This window comes from Chiloscyllium punctatum, chromosome 21 (genome assembly GCF_047496795.1).
Source record: "Chiloscyllium punctatum isolate Juve2018m chromosome 21, sChiPun1.3, whole genome shotgun sequence".
NCBI lineage: Eukaryota > Metazoa > Chordata > Chondrichthyes > Orectolobiformes > Hemiscylliidae > Chiloscyllium > Chiloscyllium punctatum.
In genome coordinates, this window is record NC_092759.1 from 18,950,125 (window position 1) to 18,977,945 (window position 27,821).

General features: G+C 59.2%; 1 protein-coding gene across 1 annotated transcript in view; it reads right to left on the minus strand.

Moving 5' to 3' along the window:
• Positions 1–1,046: 1,046 nt before the first annotated feature.
• The window catches only part of LOC140492634 (macrosialin-like), a 31,884-nt gene continuing 5,109 nt past the window's right edge, over positions 1,047–27,821 (minus strand). The window contains exons 2-6 of the mRNA XM_072591664.1: positions 8,735–9,339; positions 6,137–6,256; positions 3,061–3,133; positions 1,802–1,975; positions 1,047–1,392 (exon numbers count right to left, since the gene is read on the minus strand). Coding sequence (XP_072447765.1) covers positions 1,256–1,392; positions 1,802–1,975; positions 3,061–3,133; positions 6,137–6,256; positions 8,735–9,339 — 1,109 coding nt within the window. The 3' untranslated portion in view covers positions 1,047–1,255. The remainder of the gene's footprint in view (positions 1,393–1,801; positions 1,976–3,060; positions 3,134–6,136; positions 6,257–8,734; positions 9,340–27,821) is intronic.

Below are 27,821 nucleotides of genomic sequence, written 5' to 3' on the forward strand. Positions count from 1 at the left end.
CAGTGCGTTGGTTGCGCTGACAGGAAATGGCTGTCACTGTGATTATGGTTGTGGTTGTACAAGCTCCTGCAGCTGACTGCACTGGGTAAAGTCGGAGCAACTTCAGAACCGGTTTCTCCCGATGGCCCACGTGATGAGATCATGTGCAGTTTTACAGAGAGAGCGAGAGAGAAAGACGGAACTGAAAGCCTGATCTTTAACACAGAATATTTGTATTACAACTACATAATCAACAAAGTTAAAAACGTTGTTATTTTGTATTGAGTGTGTGCCTGTCAGCATGACCCAGGTTCAAAGGCAAGTGTGACTCATGGGGCTAAAGCTGGGGAGCTCGAAGGCACATTCCGAAGTCTTTCTGCCCATCATTCCCTACCCTGTGCTTTGTCCCTGCTGACCTTGCAAATCTTTCCCTTTGGTTTCCTGATTCCCTTTTGAACGTTATCTCGTCCTGATTGACTGGGAGACTCTCTCCTACCTCCCATCAACCCCCTGCCCCGACCACACACCACCCACACACACTCGCACTGACACACAAAGACAGACAGTGCACACACAGGCGTGCACACACAGACACTCTCTCTCTCTCTCTCTCTCTTTCAGGAAAAACATATATCAAGCAAAGTTCCTTTCCCCGCCCCCCCCCCCCCCCCCCCCCCTAAAATAACCCCAGCAGCGGACACCATTCCCTCCTCCACATCAAGTTGTTTTTTGGGAACAGGGTGGGGGTGAAGGGCAGGGTTGGAGAGATGAGAGAGAGAGAGAGCGAGAGAGAGAGAGAGAGAGAAGTGGAGATCTGTTCCCTGCTCCCAAACGGAGCTGCCACTCATTTCATTCCTTGGTTTTCCAATGGATCCCAACCACCCCCTCCCCCAACCCAATCCCCCTCCCCCGATCATTGGAGAGTAGCCTCAAACCCACTCCCCTAACCCCAATAACCTCCCCCTCCCCCCAATAACCTCTCCCTTTGTCCCCTCATCCCCCCCAGTAAACCCCTTAGCCCAAACATCTGCCCAGCTCCCTTCCTGCCCTAACCCCTGACCCCACAATCTCCTCCTGCTCTACCCCCAACCCCACATTCTGTACTCTGCCCTAACCCCTGACCCCAAGTCCCTGCCCCCACTCCATCACCTCAGGCTGAGGGTGTGTGTGTGTGTGTGTATGTAGGGATGGTGTGGTTGTGGGGGATGTGTGTGTGAGGGAGGGTGCAGGGGAGGGGGGGGGGTGTAGGTGAGGGGTGGGGCCTGGTGTTGCCCGGTCAGATGCTCTGGTAGCCGGCTGGGTGCCTCTTCCTGCCAATGAGATAGGCCACGATCACCAAGATCAGGATCACAAGGATCACTACCACCACGATGATGACGACGGGCAACTTCTTGTCCTGGGGGCACAGCTCCGCTGGGAGGGGGGGGGAGTGGGGAAGAAGGGAGGAAGAGAGATGATACACTGGTTCCCACACAGTATCGACCCCACAGACCCTCAATCCCACCGCACCTATCACCTCCCCCTCCCCTCAAGCACCCCTCTCATCCACCTACCCCCAGCCCAATCCCCTTATATGCTGAACCTCTCCCTCCCTTCCCCCCCACCCAACCCCACCCCGCCTCCCCATGACAGCCCATACCTGCCCCCTACTCCCTGGGTCACACACCGTATTTGGGAGACGGTGGGAGGTCTTGCTCTCCTCCCTCCCCATCCTAAACCAGCTGCTGAATTCCTCAACGTATAACCCTGCCCAGATCTGAAAGTTGCTTGGTGATTGTGAAGCTGATTCAAGGCGCTACCGCAATGCAGGAGGTGGTGTTACCTGCTCCGAACTGGTGGTCCTTGGCGATATTGAAGACTTGAACCTGTTGGTCCTCCAGGTCGACCCAGTAGGTGCTGCTGGCCCTCACTGATTGGTTGGAGCAGCTGTAGGAATGGCCGAGGTGGGCCTGCAGCATTGTCAGGCTGTAGTTGTGTGCAGTGTAGCGGCTGGCTCCTATCCAGGTCAGACACACACACGTTAGTCAGGGCATCGCAACCACCAGATCAAATCACACGGTCTTCTCCCTCCATCCCAACCTGGGTCAGCCTCCACCCCCTCCCCCCCCCGCCCCCCCATAATCACATTAACCTTCTCCAGCCCCTACACCCCCTCCCTATCTCTGTAACCCCCCTCCAGCCCCTACACCCCCTCCCTATCTCTGTAACCCCCTCCAGCCCCTATACCCCATCCCTATCTCTGTGACCCCCTCCGGCCCCTACACCCCCTCCCTATCTCTGTAACCCCCTACACCCCCTCCCTATCTCTGTAACCCCCTCCAGCCCCTACACCCCCTCCCTATCTCTGTAACCCCCTCCAGCCCCTACACCCCCTCCCTATCTCTGTAACCCCCTCCAGCCCCTATACCCCATCCCTATCTCTGTGACCCCCTCCGGCCCCTACACCCCCTCCCTATCTCTGTAACCCCCTCCAGTCCCTACACCCCCTCCCTATCTCTGTAACACCCTCCAGTCCCTACACCTCCTCCCTATCTCTGTAACCCCCTACACCCCCTCCCTATCTCTGTAACCCCCTCCAGCCCCTACACCCCCTCCCTATCTCTGTAATCCCCTCCAATTCCAGCCCCTTGACCATCCCCCGATTCCCATCGCTCCCCCATTGGGGGGTTGTGCCTCCAGCTGCCTGAGCCCTGAGCTCTGGAACCCCCTCTCTGAACCTCCCAACACTTCTTCCCCTTGTCCCTGTAGGATGTTTCTTGTGGTTATCTGGGTTGGACTGGATGCTAGTTTGGTTACCATGCTGTGGGGGCCCCTTGGGAGGTTTAGCTGGTGCTGTCTGAAGGCAAAACCAATATCCTGCAGAAACTGACAATCGTCAATAAAAGCAGAAGCTGCTGGAGCTGCTGAGCAGGTCAGTCAGTGTGTGTCTCTGAAACACAGTGTGGTGAAGAGTTCAGTCTCTCCCTGTCTCTCCACAGAAGCTGCCAGACGTGCTGAGCTTTTGCAATCTGCGTTGTCTGATTATCCAAAGCCTGGCCGTTATGACCAAGTGGGGGCTGAGGTATAGGGCTGTGAACTCACCGGCTGCACCAGGAAACCTGTAGGTCAGCTCACTGTGAACGCCACTCAGATAGAAGGTTCGTTGCTTGCTGTCCTGTGGAGACAGACGGACAGTGTCAGGATGCAGAACAGAAATAAGTTGCAGACTTACCAGTGAACTTCACTCTGTGACCCCTGACCCCTTCTGTTGCCACTGGTCACCCCGACACCAATTTAATCCAAAAAGGTCAACTCACAACCAGTGCTTATCTGTGATATATTCACTTAAGGAATGTTGGTATTTCTTGCCCCGTCCCTAGTTGCCCCCCTTGAGAAGGTGGGGGTGAGCTGCCTTCTTGACCCACTGCAGTCCATGTGCTGGAGGGTAGACCCACAATGTCCCTGAGGGAGGGAATCCCAGGATTCTGACCCAGCCACACTGAGGGAACGGTGATATATTTCCAAGTCAGGATAGTGAGGGGCTCGGAGGGGAACTTGCAGGGGGTGGGGTTCCCCTGTATCTGCTGCCCCTTGTCCTTCTAGATGGAAGTGGCTGTGGGTTTGGAAGGTGCTGCCTGAGGATCTTTGGTGAGTTTCTGCAGTGCATCTTGTAGCTGGTACACACTGCTGTTACTGAGCGTCGGTGGGTAAGGGAGGGAGGGGGTGTTTGTGGGTGTGGGGCCAATCAAGTGGGGGCTGCTTTGTCCCTGGATGGTGTCGAGCTTCTTGAGTGTTGTTGGAGCTGCCCCCATCCAGGGGCAAGTGGGGAGTATTCCCTCACCCTCCTGACTTGTACCTTGTAGATGGTGGGACAGGCTTTGGGGGGGGAGTCAGGAGGGGAGTTACTCGCTGCAGGACTCCCAGCCTCTACCCTGCTCTAGCAGTCACTGTATTTTATAGGGAAAATTCTGTTCAGTTTCAGGTTAATCCCAAGTATATTGATAGTGGGAGACAGTGATGGCAACACCATTGAACGTCAAGGGGCAATGGTTAGACTGTCTTTTATTGATGATAGTCAGTTGTCTGGTATTTGTGTGACGAATGCTATTTGAATATTACTTCAGTGCAAAACCTCGTACGCCTGGTGCTGCTCCTGGCATGCTGTCCCACACTCCCCATTGAACCAGGTCGATCCCTTGGCTTGATGGTAATGGCTGAGTGAGGGATATGCCGGACCGTGAGGTTACAGATTATACTGGAGGACAGTCCTGCTGCTGTTGATGACCCTCAGTGCCTCATGGATGTCCAGTGTGAAGTTGCTCGATCTGTTTGAAGTCTGTCCCATTGAGCACGGTGATAGTGCCACCCAACCCGATGGAGGGGATTCTCAATGTGGAGGTGAGACTTTGTCTCCACAAGGACTGTGCAGTGGTCACTCTTACTGATCCTGTCATGGACAGATGTATCTGCAGCTGGCAGATTGGGAAGGAGGAGGTCAGCTCTGGTTTTCTTTCTTATTGATTCCTTCGCCACTTGCTGCAAACCCAGTCTAACAGCTGTGTCCTTTATGACCCACCGAGCTCCATCAGTAATGCTGCTGCTGAGCTACTCTGATGGTGAGACACTGAAATTCCTCACCCAGAGGACATTCGGTGACCCTGCCACCCCCAGCGCTTCCTCCAAACGTTGTTCAACATGGAGGATACGGGCCCGGGAGCCGAGGGAGGACGGGCCATGGGAATCAGCAGGGGATTTCCTTGACCATGTTTAACCTGAAGCCATGAGACTTCATGGGGTCCAGAGTCAATGTGGAGGACTCCGAGAACATCCCCCTCCCTCCTGTATCCCAGTGAGGTGCCACCTCTCCTGGTTGTGTCCTGTTGGGGCAGAACATACCCAGGGATGGTGATGCTGGGGTGTGCAAGGATTGAGACCGTGTGTACAACTATGGCAGGCTGTTGCTTGACTAGTCTGGGAGACAGCTCTCCCAACTTTGACATGAGCCCCCAGACGTTAGTGAGGGGGACTTTGCAGGGTCAACAGGGCTGTTTCTGCCGTGTCTTTTCAGGTTTCAAGATTGATGCTGGGGGTCCATCTGGTATCGTTTCATTGTTGAGATTTTAAAGCAATTAGTACAAGTCCCAGTGAGCCCTGGGTTAGGGGGGGATTCCTGATCACTGTCCCAGTGAGCCCTGGGTTAGGGGAGGGGGGGGAATCCTGATCACTGTCCCAGTGAGCCCTGGGTTAGGGGGGGATTCCTGATCACTGTCCCAGTGAGCCCTGGGTTAGGGGGGATTCCTGATCACTGTCCCAGTGAGGCCTGGGTTAGGGGGGATTCCTGATCACTGTCCCAGTGAGCCCTGGTTTCGGGGGGGATTCCTGATCACTGTCCCAGTGAGCCCTGGGTTAGGGAGGATTCCTGATCACTGTCCCAGTGAGCCCTGGGTTAGGGAGGATTCCTGATCACTGTCCCAGTGAGCCCTGGTTTCGGGGGTGATTCCTGATCACTGTCCCAGTGAGCCCTGGGTTAGGGGGGGATTCCTGATCACTGTCCCAGTGAGCCCTGGGTTAGGGGGGGATTCCTGATCACTGTCCCAGTGAGCCCTGGGTTAGGGGGGGATTCCTGATCACTGTCCCAGTGAGCCCTGGGTACGGGGGGGGTTCCTGATCACTGTCCCAGTGAGCCCTGGGTTGGGGGGGGGATTCCTGATCACTGTCCCAGTGAGCCCTGGGTTAGGGGGGGATTACTGATCACTGTCCCAGTGAGCCCTGGGTTAGGGGGGGATTCCTGATCACTGTCCCAGTGAGCCCTGGGTACGGGGGGGGTTCCTGATCACTGTCCCAGTGAGGATTCCTGATCACTGTCCCAGTGAGGCCCTGGGTTAGGGAGGATTCCTGATCACTGTCCCAGTGAGCCCTGGGTTAGGGGGGGATTCCTGATCACTGTCCCAGTGAGCCCGGGGTTAGGGGGGGATTCCTGATCACTGTCCCAGTGAGCCCTGGGTTAGGGGGGAATTCCTGATCACTGTCCCAGTGAGCCCTGGGTTAGGGGGGGTTTCCTGATCACTGTCCCAGTGAGCCCTGGGTTAGGGGGGGGTTCCTGATCACTGTCCCAGTGAGCCCTGGGTTAGGGAGAGTGTTCTTGGATATTTCGGGTTCCGGCTTTTTAATTACTCACCTTCTTGAAAGTGAAAGTAAGGAATCCTTCTGGGAAAGTGAGGTTCATGACGACTGACCCAGTGCTACATATCCCAGCGGCCTGAGTCCTGTTGGGCTCAATAAAGAATACTCCCCAGGCCTGTGAATAACAAACAGAATCCAATCAAACTCATCGCTAACAGTTTAGCCGCTTTGTAACCACACTCTAAGAGCTAGCAGGGGGATGGCATGGGCGTTAACCTTTGAAATCCCTGCTGTCAAACACACCGCATCAGACTTAAACACCCCATCAGAGGCCAATTCCTGTTTGAATGTAACTAATCTGATCTTAAACCGTTCACCATGGGCAAGATAGTAGAGAGAGCTTTACCCTGTCTCTAACCCTGTGCTGTCCCTGTCCTGGGAGTGTTTGATGGGGACAGTGTAGAGGGAGCTTTACTGTGTATCTAACCCCGTGCTGTCCCTGTCCTGGGAGGTTTTTTGGTGGGGACAGTGTAGAGGGAGCTTTACTCTGTCTCTAACCCTGTGCTGTCCCTGTCCCTGGGAGTGTTTGATGGGGACAGTGTTGAGGCAGCTTTACTCTGTCTCTAACCCCGTGCTGTCCCGGTCCCTGGGGGGTTTTTGGTGGGGACAGTGTAGAGGGAGCTTTACTCTGTCTCTAACCCTGTGATGTCCCTGTCCCTGGGAGTGTTTGATGGGGGACAGTGTAGAGGGGGCTTTACTCTGTCTCTAACCCCGTGCTGTCTCGGTCCCTGGGGGGTTTTTGGTGGGGACAGTGTAGAGGGGGCTTTACTCTGTCTCTAACCCCGTGCTGTCCCGGTCCCTGGGGGTTTTTTGGTGGGGACAGTGTAGAGGGGGCTTTACTCTGTCTCTAACCCCGTGCTGTCTCGGTCCCTGGGGGGTTTTTGGTGGGGACAGTGTAGAGGGGGCTTTACTCTGTCTCTAACCCCGTGCTGTCCCGGTCCCTGGGGGTTTTTTGGTGGGGTCAGTGTAGAGGGGGCTTTACTCTGTCTCTAACCCCGTGCTGTCTCGGTCCCTGGGGGGTTTTTGGTGGGGACAGTGTAGAGGGGGCTTTACTCTGTCTCTAACCCCGTGCTGTCTCGGTCCCTGGGGGGTTTTTGGTGGGGACAGTGTAGAGGGGGCTTTACTCTGTCTCTAACCCCGTGCTGTCTCGGTCCCTGGGGGGTTTTTGGTGGGGACAGTGTAGAGGGGGCTTTACTCTGTCTCTAACCCCGTGCTGTCCCGGTCCCTGGGGGGTTTTTGGTGGGGACAGTGTAGAGGGAGCTTTACTCTGTCTCTAACCCCGTGCTGTCCCGGTCCCTGGGGGTTTTTTGGTGGGGTCAGTGTAGAGGGGGCTTTACTCTGTCTCTAACCCCGTGCTGTCTTGGTCCCTGGGGTTTTTTTTTGGTGGGGACAGTGTTGAGGGAGCTTTACTCTGTCTCTAACCCCGTGCTGTCCCGGTCCCTGGGGGGTTTTTGGTGGGGACAGTGTAGAGGGGGCTTTACTCTGTCTCTAACCCCGTGCTGTCCCGGTCCCTGGGGGGTTTTTGGTGGGGACAGCAACAGGTGACATTTACTAGCAGCTTCCTTTCAGTTTAAGAGCATAGATGTACATAAGACCCAGGAGGAGGGGTAGGCTCCTCGAGCCCACTCTGTCATTCAGTCAGATCATGGACTCCGCTCCATTTCCCCACCCACTCACCATAACCCTTCATTCATGTACTCTTCAAACATCTATCAAGATTAAATGTGGTAGCCTTCCTTGGGCTCCACAGATTCACAAACCCTCTGGGGGAAGAGGTTCCTCCTCAGCTCATCCAAAATCTGCCCCCTCTGTATTGTGAGGTTATGCCCCCTTGTTCTAGTTTCACCTCCCGTCCCCCCCCCCCGCAGCGTAAACAGCCTCCCTGCTTCTATCTTCCCTTGGTCAGTTTAGATGTTTCTATACAGTCCCCCCTCATTCTTCAGAACCCCAATATGTACAGTCCCAGTTGACTCAATTTCTCCTCATAAGGCAACCCTCTCAACCCCAGAATCGACCGAGTGAACCTCCACTGCATCCCCTCCAGTGCCAGGACAACCTTTCTCAAGTAAGGAGACCCCCAGAACCGTACACAGTATTCCAGGTGTGGCCTCCCCAGCTCCCTGTACAGCTGCAGTATAACCTCCCCGTTCTTAAACTCCATCCCTCCAGCAATGAACAACCATATATCTATTTGCCGTATTAATGACCTGCTGCATCTGCAAACCAACTTCCTGTGCTTCCTGCACAAGGGCACCCAGGTCCCTCTGCACAGCAGCATGCTGCAATCTTGCTCTGTTTAAATAATCGTCTCTTTTGCTGTTATTCCTACCAGACTGGATGAGCTCCCATTTCCCAATATGGTACTCCATCTTTGTCGACTCACTGGACCTGTCTATATCCCTCTGCAGACCTTCAGTGTCCTCTGCACACTTTGGTCTACACCCTTCTTCATGTCATCTTAAAAGTGTAGAAGGGGCTTTACTGTCAGTTTAAAAGTGTAGAGTTAGCTTTACGATATTCCTGACAGACACATGCTTGCCTCTGACTTTATTCCTGTCTCTTGGATTAGGAGGCAGAGGCCACTTTGACTCACCGCGTGTTTTTTTGCAGTTTGATATTGGACCCGGAATTGTATCCCTAACTTTGCCATCGCACAGACCGTTTTGTTGTTGGTCACATTGTACCTTCCAACGGCTATCTCTGGAGAAGGACTTGGACTCACACTCGTGGGTAACACAGCTCGGGTGGTGTGACTGGCCGGAGAGTGGGTGGTGTGATTGGCCGGAGCGTGGGTGGTGTGATTGGCCGGAGAGTGGGTGGTGTGATTGGCCGGAGCGTGGGTGGTGTGATTGGCCGGAGCGTGGGTGGTGTGATTGGCCGGAGCGTGGGTGGTGTGATTGGCCGGAGCGTGGGTGGTGTGATTGGCCGGAGCGTGGGTGGTGTGATTGGCCGGAGCGTGGGTGGTGTGATTGGCCGGAGCGTGGGTGGTGTGATTGGCCGGAGCGTGGGTGGTGTGATTGGCCGGAGCTTGGGTGGTGTGATTGGCCGGAGCGTGGGTGGTGTGATTGGTGGTGGTCACTGGGCCAATTACAGTTGGTGGGACAAGAGTAGCTGGTGTCTTTGGACTGACGACGGTTGGAAATAAGAGAGTGACTGGTCTTGGACAGTTTGAGCCATTGCACTTTGTGTTCCCGTTCACTGTGAGAGAAAAATCCAACAGTTAGTTCAATAATCTCCAACATCCTGCACGCGCAATGACCATCTGGAACACAGTGGGATAACATGAGGCCTCTTTGTTGCTTGTGTGAGGAACAAGCTCAGTGGCATCATGGAGGTCCTTAGCTACATGATGGGCCTGGGCAGCTGCCATCAAGGCCAATCCCACCACATCCATGGAAGAATCTGATCCCACTGAGCAGCTTCGGACTGGAGAGGGAGAAGATGTCGACAGGCCGAAGGGGAGAACAGTCAGGCTAGAGAGGTCAGGATGACCCTTAAAGAATCTCACAACTCAGCAACTTGTGTCCTGTTTACCAACAAGTTTTGTTGGTTCCCCCACAACACTTCTCCATCTTTCAAAGTTTTATATCTAACCCCGTGCTGTGCCTGTCCTGGGAGTGTTTGATGGGGGGACAGTGTAGAGGGAGCTTTACTCTGTATCTAACCCCATGCTGTCCCTGTCCTGGGAGTGTTTGATGGGGGGACAGTGTAGAGGGAGCTTTACTCTGTATCTAACCCCATGCTATCCCTGTCCTGGGAGTGTTTGATGGGGGGACAGTGTAGAGGGAGCTTTACTCTGTATCTAACCCCATGCTGTCCCTGTCCTGGGAGTGTTTGATGGGGGGACAGTGTAGAGGGAGCTGTACTCTGTATCTAACCCCATGCTGTCCCTGTCCCTGGGAGTGTTTGATGGGGGGACAGTGTAGAGGGAGCTGTACTCTGTATCTAACCCCATGCTGTCCCTGTCCCTGGGAGTGTTTGATGGGGGGACAGTGTAGAGGGAGCTGTACTCTGTATCTAACCCCGTGCTGTCCCTGTCCCTGGGAGTGTTTGATGGGGACAGTGTAGAGGGATCTTTACTCTGTATCTAACCCCGTGCTGTCCCTGTCCCTGGGAGTGTTTGATGGGGACAGTGTAGAGGGATCTTTACTCTGTATCTAACCCCTTGCTGTCCCTGTCCCTGAGAGTGTTTGATGGGGGGAACAGTGTAGAGGGAGCTTTACCCTGTATCTAACCCCGTGCTGTCCCTGTCCCTGGGAGGGTTTGATGGGGACAGTGTAGAGGGATCTTTACTCTGTATCTAACCCCGTGCTGTCCCTGTCCCTGGGAGTGTTTGATGGGGACAGTGTAGAGGGAGCTTTACCCTGTATCTAACCCCGTGCTGTCCCTGTCCTGGGAGTGTTTGATTGGGGACAGTGTAGAGGGAGCTTTACCCTGTATCTAACCCCGTGCTGTCCCTGTCCTGGGAGTGTTTGATGGGGACAGAGTAGAGGGAGCTGTACTCTGTATCTAACACTGATTTGATTTTGTAATGCAAATTTTCAAGTCACATCCTGGGTGTAGGTCATCCTTTTCACTTTGTGAGGAATTGGGGTTGAGGTGTAGATATGACATTAAGATGTGTCCGAGTCAGACTCCTGATGGTGTCCATCGCCTCATCATGGCTACAGTAGGGACCTGATGCTGGGGCCAGTTCAGGAGTTTACAGATTAATCCCGTTTAACAGTGGTTTGGGAGGGAATTGGGATAATCAGTTGGGACACCTGCATTGATATGGCTTCCAGCCCCCCTTAAAACCGTTTAAGATTCCACAGGTATCTTGCTGTAATTGTAATCAAACAGGACACTACATGAGAATGTGGGGCTGAACAATGTGTTGCTGGAGAAGTGCAGCAGGTCAGGCAGCATCCAAGGAGCAGGAGAATCGACGTTTCGGGGATGAGCCCCTCTTCAGGAATCATGCTACATGAGGATGAGTCCGATTCAGGGCTCAGAGAAAGATGTCAGTTTTAAGGAGGGTCTGAAAGGAGCAGACAGAGAGACACAGGAAGGGGAGTCAGGGAGGGGTGTTCCTGAGCTCAGGGCTCAGGCAGCTGAAGGCACTGCCCCCAATGGGGGAGCGATGGGAATCGGGGAATGGTCAAGGGGCTGGAATTGGAGGGGGGTGTAGGGGCTGGAGGGGGTTACAGAGATAGGGAGGGGGTGTAGGGGCTGGAGGGGGTTACAGAGATAGGGAGGGGGTGTAGGGGCGGGAGGGGGTTACAGAGATAGGGAGGGGGTGTAGGGACTGGAGGGGGTTACAGAGATAGGAAGGGGGTGTAGGGGCTGGAGGGGGTTACAGAGACAGGGAGGGGGTGTAGGGGCTAGAGGGGGTTACAGAGATAGGGAGGGGGTGTAGGGGCTGGAGGGGGTTACAGAGACAGGGAGGGGGTGTAGGGGCTAGAGGGGGTTACAGAGATAGGGAGGGGGTGGAGGGGCTGGAGGGGGTGACAGAGATAGGGAGGGGGGTGTAGGGGCTAGAGGGGGTTACAGAGATAGGGAGGGTGTTTAGGGGCTAAAGGGGGTGACAGAGATAGGGAGGGGGTGTAGGGGCTGGAGGGGGTTACAGAGATAGGGAGGGGGGTCGGGTCTGGTGGGGGTTACAGAGATAGGGAGGGGGTGTAGAGGCAGGAGGGGGTTACAGAGATAGGGAGGGGGTGTAGGGGCAGGAGGTGGTTACAGAGTTAGGGAGGGGATATAGGGGCTGGAGGGGGTTACAGAGATGGGGGGTGTAGGTGCTGGAGGGGGGGTAACATAGATAGGGAGGGGGTGTAGGGGCTGGAGGGGGTTACAGAGATAGGGAGGGGGTGTAGGGGCAGGAGGTGGTGACAGAGTTAGGGAGGGGATATAGGGGCTGGAGGGGGTTACAGAGATAGGGAGGGGATGTAGGGGCTGGAGGGGGTTACAGAGATAGGGAGGGGATGTAGGTGGTTACAGAGATAGGGAGGGGCTGGAGGGGGGTTACAGCGATAGGGAGGTGGTGTAGGGGCTGGAGGGGGTTACAGAGATAGGGAGGGGGTGTAGGGGCTGGAGGGGGTTACAGAGGGAGGGAGGGGTGTAGGTGGTGGGGGAGGGTTACAGAGATAGGGAGGGGGTGTAGGGGCAGGAGGAGGTTACAGGGATAGGGAGGGGGTGTAGGGGCAGGAGGGGGTTACAGAGATAGGGAGGGGTGTAGGTGGTGGGGGAGGGTTACAGAGATAGGGAGGGGGTGTAGGGGCAGGAGGAGGTTACAGGGATAGGGAGGGGGTGTAGGGGCCGGAGGGGGTTACAGAGATAGGGAGGGGGTGTAGGGGCCGGAGGGGGTTACAGAGATGGGGAGGGGATATGGGGCCGGAGGGGGTTACAGAGATGGGGAGGGGGTATAGGGGCCGGAGGGGGTTACAGAGATAGGGAGGGGGTGGAGGGGCGGGAGGGAGTGTAGGGGCAGGAGGTGGTGACAGAGATGTGGGGTGTAGGGCTGGAGGGGGTTAACAGAGATAGGGAGGGGACATAGGGGCTGGAGGGGGTTACAGAGATGGTGGGGGTGTAGGGGCTGGAGGGGGGTTACAGAGATAGGGAGGGAGTGTAGGGGCTGGAGGGGGTTACAGAGAGAGGGATGGGGTGTAGGGGCTGGATGGGGTTACAGAGAGAGGGAGGGGTGTAGGTGCTGGGGGAGGGTTACAGAGATAGGGAGGGGGTGTAGGGGCAGGAGGGGGTTACAGAGATAGGGAGGGGGTGCAGGGGCTGGAGGGGGTTACAGAGATAGGGAGGGTGTGTTGGGCTGGAGGGGGTTACAGAGATAGGGAGGGGTGTAGGGGCAGCAGGAGGTTACAGAGATAGGGAGGGGGTGTAGGGGCTGAAGGGGGTTGACAGATAGGGAGGGGGTGTAGGGGCTGAAGGGGGTTGACAGATAGGGAGGGGGTGTAGGGGCTGGAGGGGGTTACAGAGATAGGGAGGGGTTTAGGGGCTGGAGGGGGTTACAGAGATAGGGAGGGGGTGTTGGGGCTGGAGGGGGTTACAGAGAGAGGGAGGGGGTGTAGGGGCAGGAGGGGGTTACAGAGATAGGGAGGGGGTGTAGGGGCTGGAGGGGGTTACAGAGAGAGGGAGGGAGTGTAGGGGCTGGAGGGGGTTACAGAGAGAGGGATGGGGTGTAGGGGCTGGAGGGGGTTACAGAGAGAGGGAGGGGGTGTAGGGGCAGGAGGGGGTTACAACGATAGGGAGGAGGTGTAGGGGCTGGAGGGGGTTATAGAGAGAGGTAGGGGTGTAGGCACTGAGGGAGGGTTACAGAGATAGGGAGGGGGTGTAGGGGCTGGAGGTGGTTACAGAGATAGGGAGGGGGTGTAGGGGCTGGAGGGGGTTACAGAGATAGGGAGGGGGTGTAGGGGCTGGAGGGGGTTACAGAGAGAGGGAGGGGGTGTAGGGGCTGAGGGAGGGTTACAGAGAGAGGGAGGGGTGTAGGGGCTGAGGGAGGGTTACAGAGATAGGGAGGGGGTGTGGGGGCTGGAGGTGGTTACAGAGATGGGGGGGTGTCGGGGCTGGAGGGGGTTACAGAGATAGGGAGGGGATGTAGAGGCAGGAGGGGGTGCCAGATAGGGAGGTGATATAGGGGCTGGAGGGTGTGACAGAGATAGGGAGGGGGTGTAGGGGCTGGAGGGGGTGCAGAGATAGGCAGCGATAGGGAGGGGGTGTAGGGGCTGGAGGGGGTTACAGAGATAGGGAGGGGGTGTAGGGGCTGGAGGGGGTTACAGAGATAGGGAGGGGGGGTAGGGGCGGGAGGGGGTTACAGAGATAGGGAGGGGGTGCAGGGGCTGGAGGGGGTTACAGAGATAGGGAGGGGGTGTAGGGGCTGGAGGGGGTTACAGAGATAGGGAGGGGGTGCAGGGGCTGGAGGGGGTTACAGAGATAGGGAGGGTGTGTTGGGCTGGAGGTGGTTACAGAGTTAGGGAGGGGATATAGGGGCTGGAGGGGGGGTAACATAGATAGGGAGGGGGGGTGGGGGGGGTTACATAGATAGGGAGGGAGTGTAGGGGCTAGATGGGGGTTACAGAGATAGGGAGGTGGTGTAGGGGCTGGAGGGGGGTTACATAGATAGGGAGGGAGTGTAGGGGCTAGAGGGGGGTTACAGAGATGGGGAGGGGGTGTAGGGGCAGGAGGTGGTGACAGAGTTAGGGAGGGGATATAGGGGCTGGAGGGGGTTACAGAGATAGGGAGGTGGTGTAGGGGCTGGAGGGGGTTACAGAGATAGGGAGGGGGTGTAGGGGCTGGAGGGGGTTACAAAGGGAGGGAGGGGTGTAGGTGGTGGGGGAGGGTTACAGAGATAGGGAGGGGGTGTAGGGGCAGGAGGAGGTTACAGGGATAGGGAGGGGGTGTAGGGGCCGGAGGGGGTTACAGAGATAGGGAGGGGGTGTAGGGGCCGGAGGAGGTTACAGAGATGGGGAGGGGGTGTAGGGGCTGGAGGGGGTTACAGACATCTGGAGGGGCGGGAGGGAGTGTGGGGGCAGGAGGTGGTGACAGAGATGTGGTGTGTAGGGCTGGAGGGGGTTAACAGAGATAGGGAGGGGGTGTAGGGGCAGGACGGGGGTTACAGAGATAGGGAGGGGGTGCAGGGGCTGGAGGGGGTTACAGAGAGAGGGAGGGAGTGTCGGGGCAGGAGGGGGGTTACAGAGATAGGGAGGGGGTGCAGGGGCTGGAGGGGGTTACAGAGAGAGGGAGGGGTGTAGGGGCTGGAGGGGGTTACAGAGATAGGGAGGGGTGTAGGTGCTGGGGGAGGGTTACAGAGATAGGGAGGGGTTGTAGGGGCTGGAGGGGGTTACAGAGATAGGGAGGGGGTGTAGGGGCAGCAGGAGGTTACAGAGATAGGGAGGGGGTGTAGGGGCTGAAGGGGGTTGACAGATAGGGAGGGAGTGTAGGGGCAGGAGGGGGTGACAGAGATCGGGAGGTGATATAGGGGCTGGAGGGGGTTACAGAGATAGGGAGGGGTTTAGGGGCTGGAGGGGGTTACAGAGATAGGGAGGGGGTGTTGGGGCTGGAGGTGGTTACAGAGATAGGGAAGGGGTGTAGGGGCTGGAGGGGGTTACAGAGAGAGGGAGGGGGTGTAGGGGCAGGAGGGGGTTACAGAGATAGGGAGGGGGTGTAGGGGCTGGAGGGGGTTACAGAGAGAGGGAGGGGGTGTTGGGGCTGCAGGTGGTTACCGAGATAGGGGCTGGAGGGGGTTACAACGATAGGGAGGAGGTGTAGGGGCTGGAGGGGGTTATAGAGAGAGGGAGGGGGTGTAAGGGCTGGAGGGGGTTACAGAGATAGGGAGGGGGTGTAGGGGCTGGAGGTGGTTACAGAGATAGGGAGGGGGTGTAGGGGCTGGAGGGGGTTACAGAGATAGGGAGGGGGTGTAAGGGCTGGAGGGGGTTACAGAGAGGGAGGGGTGTAGGTGCTGGGGGAGGGTTACAGAGATATGGAGGGGTTGTAGGGGCTGGAGGGGGTTACAGAGATAGGGAGGGGGTGTAGGGGCTGGAGGGGGTTACAGAGATAGGGAGGGGGTGTAGGGGCTGGAGGGGGTTACAGAGATAGGGAGGGGGTGTAAGGGCTGAGGGTGGGTTACAGAGATAGGGAGGGGGTGTAGGGGCTTAAGGTGGTTACAGAGATAGGGAGGGGGTGTAGGGGCTGGAGGTGGTTACAGAGATAGGGAGGGGGTGTAGGGGCTGGAGGAGGTTACAGAGATAGGGAGGGGGTGTAGGGGCTGGAGGGGGTTACAGAGAGAGGGAGGGGGCTCGGGTCTGGTGGGGGTTACAGAGATAGGGAGGGGATGTAGAGGCAGGAGGGGGTGCCAGATAGGGAGGTGATATAGGGGCTGGAGGGTGTGACAGAGATAGGGAGGGGGTGTAGGGGCTGGAGGGGGTGCAGAGATAGGCAGCGATAGGGAGGGGGTGTAGGGGCTGGAGGGGGTTACAGAGATAGGGAGGGGGTGGAGGGGGTTACAGAGATAGGGAGGGGGGGTAGGGGCTGGAGTGGGTTACAGAGATAGGGAGGGGGTGCAGGGGCTGGAGGGGGTTACAGAGATAGGGAGGGGGTGCAGGGGCTGGAGTGGGTTACAGAGATAGGGAGGGGGTGCAGGGGCTGGAGGGGGTTACAGAGATAGGGAGGGTGTGTTGGGCTGGAGGGGGTTACAGAGATAGGGAGGGGGTGTAGGGCTGGAGGGGGTTAACAGAGATAGGGAGGGGGTGTAGGGCTGGAGGGGGTTACAGAGATAGGGAGGGGGTGTAGGGGCTTGAGGGGGTTACAGAGATAGGGAGGGGGTGTAGGGGCTGGGGGGGTTACAGATATAGAGAGGGGGTGTAGGGGCTTGAGGGGGTTACAGATATAGGGAGGGGGTGTAGGGGCTGGAGGGGGTTACAGAGATAGGGAGGGGGTGTAGGGGCTGGAGGGGGTTACAGAGATCGGGAGGGGGTGTAGGGGGTTACAGAGATAGGGAGGGGATATAGGGGCTGGAGGGGGTTACAGAGATAGGGAGGGGGTGCAGGGGCTGGAGTGGGTTACAGAGATAGGGAGGGGGTGCAGGGGCTGGAGGGGGTTACAGAGATAGGGAGGGTGTGTTGGGCTGGAGGGGGTTACAGAGATAGGGAGGGGGTGTAGGGGCTGGAGGGGGTTACAGAGATAGGGAGGGGGTGTAGGGGCTGGAGGGTGTGACTGAGATAGGGAGGGGGTGTCGGGGCTGGAGGTGGTTACAGAGTTAGGGAGGGGGTGTAGGGGCTGGAGGGGGGGTAACATAGATAGGGAGGGGGGGGTGGGGGGGGTTACATAGATAGGGAGGGAGTGTAGGGGCTAGAGGGGGGTTACAGAGATGGGGAGGGGGTGTAGGGGCTGGAGGGGGGTTACAGAGATAGGGAGGGGGTGTAGGGGCAGGAGGTGGTGACAGAGTTAGGGAGGGGATATAGGGGCTGGAGGGGGTTACAGAGATGTGGGGTGTAGGGCTGGAGGGGGTTAACAGAGATAGGGAGGGGGTGTAGGGCTGGAGGTGGTTACAGAGATAGGGAGGGGGTGTAGGGGCTGGGGGGGTTACAGAGATGGGGGGGTGTAGGTGCTGGAGGGGGGGTAACATAGATAGGGAGGGGGTGTAGGGGCTGGAGGGGGTTACAGAGATAGGGAGGGGGTGTAGGGGCTGGGGGGGTTACAGATATAGGGAGGGGGTGTAGGGGCTGGAGGGGGTTACAGAGATAGGGAGGGGGTGTAGGGGCTGGAGGGGGTTATAGGGATAGGGAGGGGGTGTAGGGGCTGGAGGGGGTTATAGGGATAGGGAGGGGGTGTAGGGGCTGGAGGGGGTTACAGAGATAGAGAGGGGGTGTAGGGGCTGGGGGGGTTACAGATATAGGGAGGGGGTGTAGGGGCTGGAGGGGGTTACAGAGATAGGGAGGGGGTGTAGGGGCTGGAGGGGGTTATAGGGATAGGGAGGGGGTGTAGGGGCTGGAGGGGGTTACAGATATAGAGAGGGGGTGTAGGGGCTTGAGGGGGTTACAGAGATAGGGAGGGGGTGTAGGGGCTGGAGGGGGTTACAGAGATAGGGAGGGGGTGTAGGGGCTGGAGGGGGTTACAGAGATAGGGAGGGGGTGTAGGGGCTGGGGGGGTTACAGATATAGAGAGGGGGTGTAGGGGCTTGAGGGGGTTACAGAGATAGGGAGGGGGTGTAGGGGCTGGAGGGGGTTACAGAGATAGGGAGGGGGTGTAGGGGCTGGAGGGGGTTACAGAGATAGGGAGGGGGTGTAGGGGCTGGGGGGGTTACAGATATAGGGAGGGGGTGTAGGGGCTGGAGGGGGTTACAGAGATAGGGAGGGGGTGTAGGGGGTTACAGAGATAGGGAGGGGGTGTAGGGGCTTGAGAGGGTTACAGATATAGGGAGGGGGTGTAGGGGCTGGAGGGGGTTACAGAGATAGGGAGGGGGTGTAGGGGCTGGAGGGGGTTACATAGATCGGGAGGGGGTGTAGGTGCTGGAGGTGGTTACAGAGATAGGGAGGGGGTGTAGGGGCTGGAGGGGGTTACAGAGATAGGGAGGGGGTGTAGGGGCTTGAGGGGGTTACAGATCTAGGAGGGGGTGTAGGGGCTGGAGGGGGTTACAGAGATAGGGAGGGGGTGTAAGGGCTGGAGAGGGTTACAGAGATAGGGAGGGGGTGTTGGGCTGGAGGGGGTTACAGAGAGAGGGAGGGGTGTAGGGGCTGAGGGAGGGTTACAGAGAGAGGGAGGGGTGTAGGGGCTGAGGGAGGGTTACAGAGATAGGGAGGGGGCTCGGGTCTGGTGGGGGTTACAGAGATAGGGAGGGGATGTAGAGGCAGGAGGGGGTGCCAGATAGGGAGGTGATATAGGGGCTGGAGGGTGTGACAGAGATAGGGAGGGGGTGTAGGGGCTGGAGGGGGTGCAGAGATAGGCAGCGATAGGGAGGGGGTGTAGGGGCTGGAGGGGGTTACAGAGATAGGGAGGGGGTGTAGGGGCTGGAGGGGGTTACAGAGATAGGGAGGGGGGGTAGGGGCTGGAGGGGGTTACAGAGATAGGGAGGGGGTGTAGGGGCTGGAGGGGGTTACAGAGATAGGGAGGGGGGGGTAGGGGCGGGAGGGGGTTACAGAGATAGGGAGGGGGTGCAGGGGCTGGAGGGGGTTACAGAGATAGGGAGGGGGTGCAGGGGCTGGAGGGGGTTACAGAGATAGGGAGGGGGTGCAGGGGCTGGAGGGGGTTACAGAGATAGGGAGGGTGTGTTGGGCTGGAGGGGGTTACAGAGATAGGGAGGGGGTGTAGGGACTGGAGGGGGTTACAGAGATAGGGAGGGGGGGTCGGGTCTGGTGGGGGTTACAGAGATAGGGAGGGGATATAGGGGCTGGAGGGGGTTACAGAGATGGGGGGGTGTAGGTGCTGGAAGGGGGGGTAACATAGATAGGGAGGGGGGGGTGGGGGCTAGAGGGGGGTTACAGAGATGGGGAGGGGGTGTAGTGGCAGGAGGTGGTGACAGAGATAGGGAGGGGGTGTAGGGGCTGGAGGGGGTTACAGAGATGTGGGGTATAGGGCTGGAGGGGGTTAACAGAGATAGGGAGGGGGTGTAGGGCTGGAGGGGGTTACAGAGATAGGGAGGGGGTGTAGGGGCTTGAGGGGGTTACAGAGATAGGGAGGGGGTGTAGGGCTGGAGGGGGTTACAGAGATAGGGAGGGGATATAGGGGCTGGAGGGGGTTACAGAGATGTGGGGTGTAGGGCTGGAGGGGGTTAACAGAGATAGGGAGGGGGTGTAGGGCTGGAGGGGGTTACAGAGATAGGGAGGGGGTGTAGGGGCTTGAGGGGGTTACAGAGATAGGGAGGGGGTGTAGGGGCTGGGGGGGTTACAGATATAGAGAGGGGGTGTAGGGGCTTGAGGGGGTTACAGATATAGGGAGGGGGTGTAGGGGCTGGAGGGGGTTACAGAGATAGGGAGGGGGTGTAGGGGCTGGAGGGGGTTACAGAGATCGGGAGGGGGTGTAGGTGCTGGAGGGGGGGTAACATAGATAGGGAGGGGGTGTAGGGGCTAGAGGTGGTGACAGAGATAGGGAGGTGGTGTAGGGGCTGGAGGGGGTTACAGAGATAGGGAGGGGGTGTAGGGGCGGGAGGGGGTTACAGAGATAGGGAGGGGGTGTAGGGGCGGGAGGGGGTGTAGGGGCTGGAGGGGGTTACAGAGGGAGGGAGGGGGTGTAGGGGCTGGAGGGGGTTACAGAGATAGGGAGGGGGTGTAGGGGCGGGAGGGGGTGTAGGGGCTGGAGGGGGTTACAGAGGGAGGGAGGGGGTGTAGGGGCTGGAGGGGGTTACAGAGGGAGGGAGGGGTGTAGGTGGTGGGGGAGGGTTACAGAGATAGGGAGGGGGTGTAGGGGCAGGAGGAGGTTACAGGGATAGGGAGGGGGTGTAGGGGCCGGAGGGGGTTACAGAGATGGGGAGGGGGTATAGGGGCCGGAGGGGGTTACAGAGATAGGGAGGGGGTGTAGGGGCCGGAGGGGGTTACAGAGATAGGGAGGGGGTGTAGGGGCTGGAGGGAGTGTAGGGGCAGGAGGTGGCGACAGAGATGTGGGGTGTAGGGCTGGAGGGGGTTACAGAGATGGTGGGGGTGTAGGGGCTGGAGGGGGGTTACAGAGATAGGGAGGGAGTGTAGGGGCAGGAGGGGGGTTACAGAGATAGGGAGGGGGTGCAGGGGCTGGAGGGGGTTACAGAGAGAGGGAGGGGGTGTCGGGGCTGGATGGGGTTACAGAGAGAGGGAGGGGGTGTCGGGGCTGGATGGGGTTACAGAGATAGGGAGGGGGTGTAGGGGCTGGAGGGGGTTACAGAGATAGGGAGGGGGTGTAGGGGCTGGATGGGGTTACAGAGATAGGGAGGGGGTGTCGGGGCTGGATGGGGGTTACAGAGATAGGGAGGGGGTGCAGGGGCTGGAGGGGGTTACAGAGATAGGGAGGGGGTGTAGGGGCAGCAGGAGGTTACAGAGATAGGGAGGGGGTGTAGGGGCTGAAGGGGGTTACAGAGATAGGGAGGGGTTTAGGGGCTGGAGGGGGTTACAACGATAGGGAGGGGGTGTAGGGGCTGGAGGGGGTTATAGAGAGAGGTAGGGGTGTAGGCACTGAGGGAGGGTTACAGAGATAGGGAGGGGGTGTAGGGGCTGGAGGTGGTTACAGAGATAGGGAGGGGGTGTAGGGGCTGGAGGGGGTTACAGAGATAGGGAGGGGGTGTAGGGGCTGGAGGTGGTTACAGAGATAGGGAGGGGGTGTCGGAGCTGGAGGGGGTTACAGAGATAGGGAGGGCGTGTAGGGGCTGGAGGGGGGTTACAGAGATAGGGAGGGGGTGTAGGGGCTGGAGGGGGTTACAGAGATAGGGAGGGAGTGTAGGGGCTGGAGGGGGTTACAGAGAGAGGGAGGGGGTGTAGGTGCTGGGGGAGGGTTACAGAGATAGGGAGGGAGTGTAGGGGCAGGAGGGGGTGACAGAGATCGGGAGGTGATATAGGGGCTGGAGGGGGTTACAGAGATAGGGAGGGGGTGTAGGGGCTGGAGGGGGTTATACAGAGATAGGGAGGGGGTGTAGGGGCTGGAGGGGGTTACAGAGATAGGGAGGGGGTGTAGGGGCTGGAGGGGGTTATACAGAGATAGGGAGGGGGTGTAAGGGCTGGAGAGGATTACAGAGATAGGGAGGGGGTGTAGGGGCTGGAGGGGGTTACAGAGATAGGGAGGGGGTGTAAGGGCTGGAGGGGGTTACAGAGATAGGGAGGGGGTGTAGGGGCTGGAGGGGGTTACAGAGATAGGGAGGGGGTGTAAGGGCTGGAGGGGGTTACAGAGATAGGGAGGGGGTGTAGGGGCTGGAGGGGGTTACAGAGCTAGGGAGGGGACATAGGGGCTGGAGGGGGTTACAGAGATAGGGAGGTTGTGCAGGGGCTGGAGGGGGTTACAGAGATAGGGAGGGGGTGTAAGGGCTGGAGAGGATTACAGAGATAGGGAGGGGGTGTAGGGGCTGGAGGGGGTTACAGAGATAGGGAGGGGGTGCAGGGGCTGGAGGGGGTTATAGAGAGAGGGAGGGGGTGTAGGGGCTGGAGGGGGTTACAGAGAGAGGGAGGGGGTGTCGGGGCTGGATGGGGTTACAGAGAGAGGGAGGGGTGTAGGTGCTGGGGGAGGGTTACAGAGATAGGGAGGGGTTGTAGGGGCTGGAGGGGGTTACAGAGATAGGGAGGGGGTGTAGGGGCAGCAGGAGGTTACAGAGATAGGGAGGGGGTGTAGGGGCTGAAGGGGGTTGACAGATAGGGAGGGAGTGTAGGGGCAGGAGGGGGTGACAGAGATCGGGAGGGGTTTAGGGGCTGGAGGGGGTTACAACGATAGGGAGGGGGTGTAGGGGCTGGAGGGGGTTATAGAGAGAGGGAGGGGTGTAGGCACTGAGGGAGGGTTACAGAGATAGGGAGGGGGTGTAGGGGCTGGAGGGGGTTACAGAGAGAGGGAGGGGGTGTAGGGGCAGGAGGGGGTTACAGAGATAGGGAGGGGGTGTAGGGGCTGGAGGGGGTTACAGAGAGAGGGAGGGGGTGTTGGGGCTGCAGGTGGTTACCGAGATAGGGGCTGGAGGGGGTTACAACGATAGGGAGGAGGTGTAGGGGCTGGAGGGGGTTACAACGATAGGGAGGGGTGTAGGGGCTAGAGGGGAGTTACAGAGATAGGGAGGGGGTGTAGGGGCTGGAGGGGGGTTACAGAGATAGGGAGGGGGTGTAGGGGCTGGAGGGGGGTTACATAGATAGGGAGGGAGTGTAGGGGCTAGAGGGGGGTTACAGAGATAGGGAGGGGGTGTAGGGGCTGGAGGGGGTTACAGAGATGGGGAGGGGGTGTAGGGGCAGGAGGTGTTGACAGAGTTAGGGAGGGGGTGTAGGGCTGGAGGGGGTTACAGAGATAGGGAGGGGCTGGCGGGGGGTTACAGCGATAGGGAGGGGGTGTAGGGGCTGGAGGGGGTTACCGAGATAGGGAGGGGGTGTAGGGGCTGGAGGGGGTTACCGAGATAGGGAGGGGGTGTAGGGGCTGGAGGGGGTTATAGAGAGAGGGAGGGGTGTTGGTACTGAGGGAGGGTTACAGAGACAGGGAGGGGGTGTAGGGGCAGGAGGGGGGTTACAGAGATAGTGAGGGGGTATAGGGGCTGGAGGGGGTTACAGAGAGAGGGAGGGGGTGTAGGGGCTAGAGGGGGGTTACAGAGATGGGGAGGGGGTGTAGGGGCAGGAGGTGGTGACAGAGTTAGGGAGGGGATATAGGGGCTGGAGGGGGTTACAGAGATGTGGGGTGTAGGGCTGGAGGGGGTTAACAGAGATAGGGAGGGGGTGTAGGGCTGGAGGGGGTTACAGAGATAGGGAGGGGTTGTAGGGGCTGGAGGGGGTTACAGAGATAGGGAGGGGGTGTAGGGGCTGGAGGTGGTTACAGAGATAGGGAGGGGGTGTAGGGGCTGGAGGTGGTTACAGAGATAGGGAGGGGGTGTAGGGGCTGGAGGGGGTTACAGAGAGAGGGAGGGGGTGTTGGGGCTGCAGGTGGTTACCGAGATAGGGGCTGGAGGGGGTTACAGAGATAGGGAGGGGGTGTAGGGGCTGGAGGTGGTTACAGAGAAAGGGAGGGGGTGTAGGGGCTGGAGGGGGTTACAGAGATAGGGAGGGGGTGTAGGGGCTGGAGGGGGTTACAGAGAGAGGGAGGGGGTGTAGGGGCTGAGGGAGGGTTACAGAGAGAGGGAGGGGTGTAGGGGCTGAGGGAGGGTTACAGAGATAGGGAGGGGGTGTAGGGGCTGGAGGTGGTTACAGAGATGGGGGGGGTGTCGGGGCTGGAGGGGGTTACAGAGATAGGGAGGGGATGTAGATGCAGGAGGGGGTGCCAGATAGGGAGGTGATATAGGGGCTGGAGGGTGTGACAGAGATAGGGAGGGGGTGTAGGGGCTGGAGGGGGTGCAGAGATAGGCAGCGATAGGGAGGGGGTGTAGGGGCTGGAGGGGGTGCAGAGATAGGCAGCGATAGGGAGGGGGTGTAGGGGCTGGAGGGGGTTACAGAGATAGGGAGGGGGTGTAGGGGCTGGAGGGGGTTACAGAGATAGGGAGGGGGTGGAGGGGCGGGAGGGGGTTACAGAGATAGGGAGGGGGTGTTGGGCTGGACGGGGTACAGAGATAGGGAGGGGGTGCAGGGGCTGGAGGGGGTTACAGAGTTAGGGAGGGGATATAGGGGCTGGAGGGGGTTACAGAGATGGGGGGGTGTTGGGGCTGGAGGTGGTTACAGAGAAAGGGAGGGGGTGTAGGGGCTGGAGGGGGTTACAGAGATAGGGAGGGGGTGCAGGGGCTGGAGGGGGTTACAGAGATAGGGAGGGGGTGCAGGGGCTGGAGGGGGTTACAGAGATAGGGAGGGGGTGCAGGGGCTGGAGGGGGATACAGAGATAGGGAGGGGCTGTAGGGGCTGGAGGGGGTTACAGAGATAGGGAGGGGGTGCAGGGGCTGGACGGGGTACAGAGATAGGGAGGGGGTGCAGGGGCTGGAGGGGGTTACAGAGATAGGGAGGGGGTGCAGGGGCTGGAGGGGGTTACAGAGATAGGGAGGGGGTGTAGGGGCTGGAGGGGGTTACAGAGATAGGGAGGGGGTGCAGGGGCTGGAGGGGGTTACAGAGATAGGGAGGGGGTGTAGGGGCTGGAGGGGGTTACAGAGATAGGGAGGGAGTGTAGAGGCAGGAGGGGGTGCCAGATAGGGAGGTGATATAGGGGCTGGAGGGTGTGACTGAGATAGGGAGGGGGTGTCGGGGCTGGAGGGTGTGACTGAGATAGGGAGGCGGTGTCGGGGCTGGAGGTGGTTACAGAGTTAGGGAGGGGATATAGGGGCTGGAGGGGGTTACAGAGATGGGGGGGTGTAGGGGCTGGAGGGGGGGTAACATAGATAGGGAGGGGGTGTAGGGCTGGAGGGGGTTACAGAGATAGGGAGGGGGTGTAGGGGCTGGAGGGGGTTACAGAGATAGGGAGGGGGTGTAGGGGCTGGGGGGGTTACAGATATAGAGAGGGGGTGTAGGGGCTTGAGGGGGTTACAGATATAGGGAGGGGGTGTAGGGGCTGGAGGGGGTTACAGAGATAGGGAAGGGGTGTAGGGGCTGGAGGGGGTTACAGAGATCGGGAGGGGGGTGTAGGTGCTGGAGGTGGTTACAGAGATAGGGAGGGGGTGTAGGGGCTGGAGGGGGTCACAACGATAGGGAGGAGGTGTAGGGGCTGGAGGGGGTTACAGAGATAGGGAGGGGGTGTAGGGGCTGGAGGGGGTTACAACGATAGGGAGGGGTGTAGGGGCTAGAGGGGGGTTACAGAGATAGGGAGGGGGTGTAGGGGCTGGAGGGGGGTTACAGAGATAGGGAGGGGGTGTAGGGGCTGGAGGGGGGTTACATAGATAGGGAGGGAGTGTAGGGGCTAGAGGGGGGTTACAGAGATAGGGAGGGGGTGTAGGGGCTGGAGGGGGTTACAGAGATAGGGAGGGGGTGTAGGGGCTAGAGGGGGGTTACCGAGATAGGGAGGGGGTGTAGGGGCTGGAGGGGGTTATAGAGAGAGGGAGGGGTGTTGGCACTGAGGGAGGGTTACAGAGATAGGGAGGGGGTGTAGGGGCTGGAGGGGGTTACCGAGATAGGGAGGAGGTGTAGGGGCTGGAGGGGGTTATAGAGAGAGGGAGGGGTGTTGGCACTGAGGGAGGGTTACAGAGACAGGGAGGGGGTGTAGGGGCAGGAGGGGGTTACAGAGAGAGGGAGGGGGTGTAGGGGCAGGAGGGGGGTTACAGAGATAGTGAGGGGGTATAGGGGCTGGAGGGGGTTACAGAGAGAGGGAGGGGGTGTAGGGGCTGGAGGGGGTGTAGGGGCTGGAGGGGGTTACAGAGAGAGGGAGGGGGTGTAGGGGCTGGAGGGGGTTACAGATATAGGGAGGGGGTGTAGGGGCTGGAGGGGGTTACAGAGATAGGGAGGGGGTGTAGGGGCAGGAGGAGGTTACAGATATAGGGAGGGGGTGTAGCGGCTGGAGGGGGTTACAGAGATAGGGAGGGGGTGTAGGGGCTGGAGAGACTTACAGAGATAGGGAGGGGGTGTAGGGGCTGGAGGGGGTTACAGAGATAGGGAGGGGGTGTAGGGGCTGGAGGGGGTTACTAATATAGGGAGGGGATGTAGGGGCTGGAGGGGGTTACAGAGATAGGGAGGGGGTGTAGGGGCTGGAGGGGGTTACAGAGATAGGGAGGGGGTGTAGGGCTGGAGGGGTTTAACAGAGATAGGGAGGGGGTGTAGGGGCTGGAGGGGGGTTACAGCGATAGGGAGGGGGTGTAGGGCTGGAGGGGGTTACAGAGATAGGGAGGGGGTGTAGGAGCTGGAGGGGGTTACAGAGATAGGGAGGGGGTGTAGGGGCTGGAGGGGGTTACAGAGCTAGGGAGGGGACATAGGGGCTGGAGGGGGTTACAGAGATAGGGAGGTTGTGCAGGGGCTGGAGGGGGTTACAGAGATAGGGAGGGGGTGTAGGGGCAGGAGGGGGGTTACAGAGATAGGGAGGTTGTGCAGGGGCTGGAGGGGGTTACAGAGAGAGGGAGGGGGTGTAGGGGCTGGATGGGGTTACAGAGAGGGGGAGGGGTGTAGGTGCTGGGGGAGGGTTACAGAGATAGGGAGGGGGTGTAGGGGCAGGAGGAGGTTACAGAGATAGGGAGGGGGTGTAGGGGCTGAAGGGGGTTGACAGATAGGGAGGGAGTGTAGGGGCAGGAGGGGGTGACAGAGATCGGGAGGTGATATAGGGGCTGGAGGGGGTTACAGAGATAGGGAGGGGGTGTAGGGGCTGGAGGGGGTTACAGAGATAGGGAGGGGGTGTAGGGGCTGGAGGGGGTTATAGAGAGAGGGAGGGGTGTAGGCACTGAGGGAGGGTTACAGAGATAGGGAGGGGGTGTAGGGGCTGGAGGGGGTTACAGAGATAGGGAGGGGGTGTAAGGGCTGGAGAGGATTACAGAGATAGGGAGGGGGTGTAGGGGCTGGAGGGGGTTACAGAGTTAGGGAGGGGGTGTAAGGGCTGGAGGGGGTTACAGAGATAGGGAGGGGGTGTAGGGGCTGGAGGGGGTTACAGAGAGAGGGAGGGGTGTAGGGGCTGGAGGGGGTTACAGAGATAGGGAAGGTGTGTAGGGGCTGGAGGGGGTTACAGAGATAGGGAGGGGGTGTAGGGGCTGGAGGGGGTTACAGAGATAGGGAGGGGTTGTAGGGGCTGGGGGGGGGGGGGGGTTACAGAGATAGGGAGGGGGTGTAGGGGCCGGAGGGGGTTACAGAGATAGGGAGGGGGTGTAGGGGCCGGAGGGGGTTACAGAGATAGGGAGGGGGTGTAGGGGCTGGAGGGGGTTACAGAGATAGGGAGGGGTTGTAGGGGCTGGAGGGGGTGGAGGGGCTGGAGGGGGTTACAGAGATAGGGAGGGGGTGAAGGGGCTGGAGGGGGTTACAGAGATAGGGAGGGGTTGTAGGGGCTGGAGGGGGTTACAGAGATAGGGAGGGGGTGTAGGGGCTGGAGGGGGTTACAACGATAGGGAGGAGGTGTAGGGGCTGGAGGGTGTTACAGAGAGAGGGAGGGGTGTAGGCACTGAGGGAGGGTTACAGAGATAGGGAGGGGGTGTAAGGGCTGGAGGGGGTTACAGAGATAGGGTGGGGTTGTAGGGGCTGGAGGGGGTTACAGAGATAGGGAGGGGGTGTAGGGGCTGGAGGGGGTTACAGAGAGAGGGAGGGGTGTAGGGGCTGGAGGGGGTTACAGAGATAGGGAAGGGGTGTAGGGGCTGGAGGGGGTTACAGAGATAGGGAGGGGTTGTAGGGGCTGGAGGGGGTTACAGAGATAGGGAGGGGGTGTAGGGGCTGGAGGGGGTTACAGAGATAGGGAGGGGGTGTTGGGCTGGAGGGGGTTACAGAGAGAGGGAGGGGTGTAGGGGCTGGAGGGGGTTACAGAGATAGGGAGGGGGTATAGGGGCCGGAGGGGGTTACAGAGATAGGGAGGGGGTATCGGGGCCGGAGGGTGTTACAGAGATAGGGAGGGGTTGTAGGGGCTGGAGGGGGTTACAGAGATAGGGAGGGGGTGTAGGGGCTGGGGGGGTTACAGAGATAGGGAGGGGGTGTAGGGGTTGGAGGGGGTTACAGAGATAGGGAGGGGGTGTAGGGGTTGGAGGGGGT